Source organism: Condylura cristata, unplaced genomic scaffold (assembly GCF_000260355.1).
Source record: "Condylura cristata isolate star-nosed mole 26May11 unplaced genomic scaffold, ConCri1.0 scaffold00007, whole genome shotgun sequence".
Classification (NCBI taxonomy): Eukaryota; Metazoa; Chordata; class Mammalia; order Eulipotyphla; family Talpidae; genus Condylura; species Condylura cristata.
In genome coordinates, this window is record NW_004567108.1 from 16,981,536 (window position 1) to 16,989,446 (window position 7,911).

The 7,911-nt window shown below is 40.0% G+C and overlaps 1 protein-coding gene across 1 annotated transcript in view; it reads left to right on the forward strand.

Moving 5' to 3' along the window:
- Nucleotides 1–3,340: 3,340 nt before the first annotated feature.
- Nucleotides 3,341–7,911, forward strand: part of WDR70 (WD repeat domain 70) — a 186,890-nt gene continuing 182,319 nt past the window's right edge. Inside the window, exons 1-3 of the mRNA XM_004678100.2 lie at nucleotides 3,341–3,440; nucleotides 3,535–3,600; nucleotides 5,244–5,327. Of these exons, the coding sequence (XP_004678157.1) occupies nucleotides 3,416–3,440; nucleotides 3,535–3,600; nucleotides 5,244–5,327 (175 nt within the window). The 5' untranslated portion in view covers nucleotides 3,341–3,415. The remainder of the gene's footprint in view (nucleotides 3,441–3,534; nucleotides 3,601–5,243; nucleotides 5,328–7,911) is intronic.

Here is a 7,911-nt window from a genome sequence, read left to right on the forward strand (position 1 = left end):
CCCCGGGGGTTAGGGCAGGGAGGGAGTTGGGGGAAGGAGGGGCGGGTCGGGGGTAGGGTGGGAAAGGAGCGGGCACGGAGCGGGGACCGGTCTGTGGGGCATTTGAAGCGGCAGTTTCGGAGCTGGGAGAGGAAGCCGTGGTCGCGGCGGTGCTTTATAAAGGGGTGGGGCGAGTGAGCGGGGACGCGTTCCCGGGGCTGGCTGGGTTTGGAGGGGAGGGGAGAAGAGGTCGGGGTGGAGGAGGTGGAGCCCCGGGGGTTAGGGCAGGGAGGGAGTTGGGGGAAGGAGGGGCGGGTCGGGGGTAGGGTGGGAAAGGAGCGGGCACGGAGCGGGGACCGGTCTGTACGGAGTGGGGAGTACCCAGAGCCGCGTTGGCTGCTCTAGACCTTCGGTTTCTAGCGCGCGCTGCATCTTGTGCCTCGAGCTTCACTGATCAGAATCTGGCAAGCGCCGCTAAAATGATGCCGGTCAATTTCTTTGGTGCCCCAAAGCTCCAAATCTCTTGTATGAGTGGTAACTTGTCAGAAACAAATCCGATATCCCGAGTGTCGCTGCATTTCTGCTGGACTTAAAGTGTAAATTAAAAGGCATTGGGTTTTTCTATTTGTGTATCGCGTGACCTGTTACTGTGAAGAGTTGGGCGTTTAAACGAGTTATGCATTCGCTGTGAAGGGCTGCTGCCTAGGCATTTCTCCTTACAGAGAGGGAACGCCATTCAAATTCATCATTTCATTTCTACCATAGAGCAGAGGGCCAGTTTTACAGCCGACCACCTAGTAGGATAGTCATTCAAAACTTTTTTTTAAATGTAAATTTTAAAACGGACCAAAGATAAACAGGTGGCAGTTGAGCCTATGAAAAGATGATTCGCATCATCTCATCAGGAGCACTCAGATTAAACCAAAGATACCACTACGTACCTATTAAAATGACCAAAATCTGAAACTCTGGCAACACCAACTGGTAGTGAGGTGTAAGCCAGTAGGAACTCTCATTCATTGCTGATGGAAATGCAAAATATTAGTCACTTTTGAAGACAATTTTTTGGGTTCGTTTTTACAAAATTAAACGTACACTTTAACATATGAAACTGGTTGTGTTCCTTGATATTTACCCAAAGGAGACAGAAACTTATGTCTACACAAAAATCTATGTGGATGTTTATATGAGCTTTATTCATCTTGGAAGCAAACAAGATGATCTTGACGTAACTGATACATCCAATGAAATATTACACAACTGAAAGAAATGAATTATTAAGTTATGAAAACACATGGAGAAACTTAACTGCATATTACTAATATGAGAGAACCCAAGTAGAAAAGGCTGCAAACTGTATGACTTCAATTATATGACATTTCTGGAAAACTACTAACTGTGAAGACAAAACACCAGTGGTTGACTAGGGTTGGGGGTAGGGAATAGGCAGAGTTGGGGGTTGAGGGCAGGGAATAGGCAGAGCACAGAGGAATTTTAGGGTAGTGAATACTCTGTGATAATAATGGATACGTGTCATACATCTGTCCTCTATAAAATATACAACACAAGAGTGAACTGTAATGAAATTTATGAACTTGGTTGATTATGATGTAGCAGGTAAGTTCATCAGTTCTTACAAATGTAGTGGGGTGGGGGTTGGAGGTGTAGAGGCAGAAAATACATAGGCAATCTCCAACGTTTTTACAAATCTTAAAATTTTAATTGTAAAAAATTTAAGTCTTCCATTTTACCGGGGTGGAATGGGGAATGGGATCAAAAACGGTGGGGGGAGGGAAGTGCACTGTGCTATGGTGATGGCACACTGGCGAGTTGGTGATGGGAGCCCACGGGGATTACAGTTGAGATGGAAAAAGGCACAAAATGATGTAAAAATAAACTTATTAAAAAAATTTAAGTTCATTAAAAAAAAATTATGTGTTCCCCACAAGTCCTTTACTACTGAGGAGCTGAAATAGCTATAAGCTCAGGGTTTGGGTTCACAGAATGAACTTTGCTAATAAAGTTTTACATTTTAAGTCCTGTGTATCTGCATTCAGAAAAGAATTAAGTATAACTTGTTAGAGACATAGCGAATCAGGTTTGATTGGAGTTAAGGTTGATTTCTATGGTTCAGTAATCTCTTGCGATGAAACCAACTTTTCAAGGTTTAGAATATCCTGCAGATAAGTGACTTTTACCTTCATGAGTACTTTCTCTTATTCATTAATTGAAAAATAGTGAGTGTGCCGCCCCCTCCCATTGCCTCCCTGGGGGATGGGGTGGGATGCTGCTTTGAAGAGAGAGGGATCTAACATAACTGGAACTCTACAACAGTTCTGTAAATGCTCACATTGACAGGAGTTTGAGAACTGATGGCTCAGTAGTGTTAAAGTGCATTGGGATTGTTGAAGAGTCAGAGCATTTAGACGTTATGTTCTGAGATTGCTTGTAGCTGAAAGAAGACGAAGAAGAAAATAGAAAAAAAAGATTAAGTAGGAATTTTAAATTTTATTCTGAAGAGTGGAAATATTAGGTTTGAGCACTATCAAGTAGAGGGTACAGATAAATCATATTTTAAGACAGGACTCGCAGGTAGTCGTGGAGCTCATAAGTTCATTTAGTAACACTTATTAGGACAAATTTTCCCTGAATTCAGAAGTATAAACAATATACTATTCATCCAGATCATAGATAAAGAATCCTAGAGAAATTAAACCGACATGAAGTGAAATGAGTAAGCATGGCTGGTAGTGCTTCAGTAAAGTGTCTGAACTTCACAGCACTTTCTGACAACTCTTAGCTATTCAGTTCTTTTTGGCTTTTGAGTACTTTTTAGTAATACAGATCTCGTTTTATTTTTAAAATGTGCACTATATTAATATCACTGAAGTGATATTAAAGAAAATTTTATTTTTTTAAATTTTGTAACAGTTTATTTTTACATCATTTTGTACATTTTTTTTTTTTTGCCATCTCAATTGTAATGCCCGCGGGTTTCCCATCACCTAGTCACCCGTGTGCCATCACCATAATCCCGTGTAAAGAAAATTTTAAAAAGTAAAATACTCAAAAGGTAGGGAACTGTGGGCGTTTTCACCTAGAGGTCAAAACACAAAGTGAGGTTGTTGGCTACTCTTTACGATTCTGTGCGGAGTCAGTGTCATACTGGCAGAAAACGCGTCTTAAGAAGCTCCAGGTGTTACAGAAGCTCCAGATGGTTTTCCAAGCCCTGGGTGTAGCTGCCCCGCGATCCGGGCGTCTTCCCCGCCGGCCAGGGGCGGCGCTGCTCCGGGGGCAGAGCAGCCCCGCCGAGGCGCCGCTCTTGGTGTTGGCAGCGACGCTGACGTTGCGAGGCGACACTTCCTGCCTACTCTGCCGCGAGATTTTTGCAGCTGTTTGGGCTGTGCTGCGGCTCTTCCTGAGACCCGCGCGGGCCATGGAGCGCCCGGGCCCCCCAGAAGGTGGGTTCGAGCGGCGAGCCGGCTGGGGTGGTTTGGGGTTGGTGGGGGGCTTCGGGGCGCCGCACTAATGACGCCTTCGCTTCTCTTGCCCCAGTGACGGGATCAGACGCGGCGGGACCGGACCCACAATTGGCGGTCACCATGGGCTTCACGGGGTTCGGTGAGTGACTGGCCGCGGATTGCCGGGTCTCCCTGTGTAGAAGTTTCCGGGGTCGCAGATGGAGAGGGCAGTGTCACCTCTTCCTCGCCTCTCACGTGCCAGGTCCTAATTTAGCGCGAGTGCGTGGCATTTCTCCTCTCTCTTACTCATCCATCCTCTTAAACCCCTACTTATCTGTTGGGAACAGCTCCGATGACACTTCGGGTGTGCTGGCGGGTGGAAGGAGCTGCGTCTATTCCCGGAGACTGACAGCTAACCATTGACAGTTGTCTGTAATGAGTCGGGCCTTCTAGCCACACCTGGGCCTTGCAGTGATGTTACAATGGCTGTTAAGTCCTTTTGAGTAAGGCCTTTTTGTCTTGCAGAATCTTCACCCCAATATCTTTGTAGATTCTAATCCTGTGAAAGGAAGAAAGATTTCAAAGAAAGATGTAGTCGCTTTTTCCAGACACTGACAAACAAGCAGGAATTGTTTTCTCGCATCATGTCTGTTGGGTCTTGGACAGAACAGACATCAAGTTAATGTGTCCAGGTCTTTTGTTTGTTCGTTCATGTATTCATTTATTCTGGCAATTAATGTATACATATGGATTATTTCTAATTGTACATATTTATTTAATTCTTAGTACTTTGAGGATTTTCCCATACTATAAAATGGTCTTCCAAAACAAGATTTTTAATAACTGGATAGTAGCCCACTTGACAGAAGTGCCATAATTTGTAATAGTTTAAACTCTTCTCTTGCAGTTTCTGTTATCAGTAATACTAAAATGCACACTTGAATAAATAATGCTTTTGTCTTCTCTTTTAAAAGGCATTTACGCATATTTCCCTAGAACAGTTATATAAAGATGGGACTACTTTCATAAAAAAGTAAATATTAAAAAGTAACAAAAAATTGGATATGTATCTTTTAAAACTTCTTGATACATACTGTCATAAAGCCCTTCAGAAATGGTGTTTTGATTTACACCAAAATCAAAAGAATCTTAATTTTACCATATTCTTGCCAACAGAGAATATGTATTATTTTTTAAAAAGGCAATGAAAACAAATACAATATTGCCTCAAAGCTCACTTATGTTTCAGAATTTGCTTCTGTGGTTTTAGAACTGAGGCCCCTTTTCTTGTTGGCTATTAGATGGGAATGTTTAGTGTAAAGTTTTTGTATTATTTGTTGCCTTGCCATCTTCATCTTGTAAAGAAATAATAGTGTATTGGTCCTTCTCATAGTTAAGTTGTCCAGCTATATCTGTTCAGCATCTTTGTTTGTAAGGGCTCTTGATGATGAGATTGGACCAACCTGGATAATCTCCCTATTTTAAAATCCACCATAATCTTGATTACACACCCTTTTGCCATATAATGTAACAAAGTCACAGTCCCAGAAGTTAGGGAATGAACAATCTTTTTTGCTTACTAAGCAATATGTAATTTCAAGGATTAGAGTTTAGAAGAATTAGTGGAGTATTGGGAAGTTGGCTGGTACTTGTTAATGAGATTTTCATTAAACATTCCCCGGGAGGTAAATTTTTGTTATCTTGTACCTGCTATAAATTAGACTAAATGGCAGCTATTGAATACCTAAGGTTTGGCCAGCTTATTACTGCAAGATCACAGTCTGCTACTTATTCCTATTTTAGGGAAAAAAGCTCGCACATTTGATTTGGAAGCAATGTTTGAACAAACTCGGAGAACAGCTGTGGAAAGAAGTCGGAAAACACTGGGTAAGAAGTTCAGTTATCTGCTCTTTTATTGGTTTGGATGTTGTGTACACCTTACACAAGTATGTTGACAATGGTAAACAAATTTCAGAATTGTTAGAAGTTTGTATGTGGGCCCTCCCTGGTGGCGCAGTGGGGTAAAGCACAGCACTAAGAAGCTAAAGTCACCTCAGCATGAGTTTGATGAGGTGATCCACATGGCCCCGCAGACCTCTCCTGACCCACCTGCTGTTCCCCTCAGCAGTGTACTTCGTTGATCTGCCTGTTCTGCTCCCCACTCTGTCTCTGGTGAATCCTCTCACTGCCCCTGAACCTCTGGCCTGTACCCCAGTTATGTATGCATAAATAGATAAATCTTTTACAAAAAAAAGCTTGTATGTGCTGGATCCTTTGGAAGTAGAGGTAGAAGACATTTTTTAACTTGATAAAAGATGCATCTAAATAGGATAAGAACTGAGTACTAATATCTTTTGGAAGTGTGTGCTATGAGCAACCAAGGATTCTAAATTAATTTATATGACTCAGAATAGCAGTTTATTACCTCTCTTCCCACCTCTATCTGATTCTCATTGCATTTTTTTCTTTCCTGCTTACAGCGGAACCAGTATTTGGAAGGCTGGGCGAGAGGTGGCTCTCAGAGCTGTGTACACCATTGACTGTTGACCCAGACAGTATAGAAAATTGAGACATACAGTGAATGTGCCTGCTGCTGTTGAATCTCTGCTGTTGAATCTCTGTCTGAGTTGTATCAGACTTTAATGAAGGCTTTAATTCAGACTTTAATTTGATGGTTGGCAATTCTAGGGTCTTCAAAGGAGACAGATTCTTCGACTGCTTTCTTTGGATCTGATTTAGATCATTATTACCTGAGAGAAGGAATAGATATGACTTGATAGAGCAGAATGGGCTAGAAATCAGGGATCCTGGAAAAAAAAATTGAATGAATGTTGCTCTGGTACTTGTCACTATTGGTTTTAAAATTATATATATTGTATAGTAGTAATATTTAATATTGGAGAAGTGAGCTTTGTGTCAAATATTTTTGGTCTTTGGAAGAATAAGAGTTTTTTGTGATGAAGAGATAGCTACCTATATATACTAGTAAAAAACCATCATTATTGTGTGAAATTTAAACATATTTAACAGTATAGTATGAACTCCCTATATAAAACATACTTAACTATTATAAGAATTCACTTTTTTTTAATGTTATTTTGGCATGAATCCTAGACACATTATTTTAGTATATGTCTTTAGTGTGGATCCTTGAAAAAACTGAAATACCATTGTCACACTTAAAAATACTGAGTAATGTAGTAGATTAGAGGCAGACATGTTATGTCAGGTATATTTACAAAAGCTTGAGACACATAATTCATAAACTTTTTTTGTGAATACTTAAAGTATAACTATTTTGTATTTACTTTTTTTAAGTTTTAATTATTTTTAGCTGAGGTAACTAGCATTTTCTCATCAGGTATTTATTTATTTTAACAGTGATACAAAATGCTTTGAACAAGGATTGTTTGTTCACATGTGTTTTTATAGTCCCTTATATCATGTCTTGCAGTATTGCTTGTCACACACATGCACAGACATGGACATCTATTTCGGGAGATTGAGTTGGATTTAGAACCGTAATACTGCTTTATAAAAAATGAACCTTGCTTCTTTGGGAAATGTTTTAAAGTAGTGTGATCTATTGGAAAGAGCGTGGGATTTATTGTAAGAAGACCAGGATTTGAGGAATTGGTACTACATTGAAGTAGATGAGTGATGTTTAATGAATTTTCAAATTTCTGATCCTCCTTTGCCTCATCTGTTAGGTGAAAATGGTACGATCTCTATTAGAAGGTTCTTGAAAAGATTAAGATGTTGGGTATGAGACCTTTAAACAGTAAACGACTATAAATATTTTAATCTTGTCATTTTTCTTACTGAAGCATATGTGTATTTAGCAAGTAAGGAGTTTTAGTGAAGAGGTATTAGGTTTGTTTTGTTTTTGTTTTTTGATTTTGAATAATGATCTCAAAACCATGTTCTCCTTGTTATGTTTGTGGATGAATTAAATGTGTTGAACTTTCTTGGTTTAATGTTATATTCTGGGACTTCGACTGCTCTTTATAACCCTGATCTAAACACATGAATCCAGAGTTTGATTTTTTTTATAAAAGAAAAGTTCAGAAACTCTGATTTCTGTGTTATATATGTCGATTGATGTTGGGATCGTTCCCTGGGCATTGATATCAGACTTGAGGAAAATAAGAACTTCTTCAGTCCCTTTTAATAGCCAGTGTAATTGTGTATATGGATATGAAGTGTTATAGTTGCTAAATGCTTTAGTAGCAAGGATGAATGGCTATAAAATCTCAAGATATCCACTATATAACATGTCAAGGGATAACAGTGATACAAATTGTTTTTACTTTTTGTTCTTAAAAGCTTTAAGTATATGTAGGACTTTTGACAGACATAGACCCCCCCTTTTTTTTTTAAAGATTTATTTTATTTGTACATACAGAACTGGGGTACAGGCCAGAGGCTCAGGGGTGGCGAGAGGCTTCACCAGAGACAGAGTGGGGAGCAG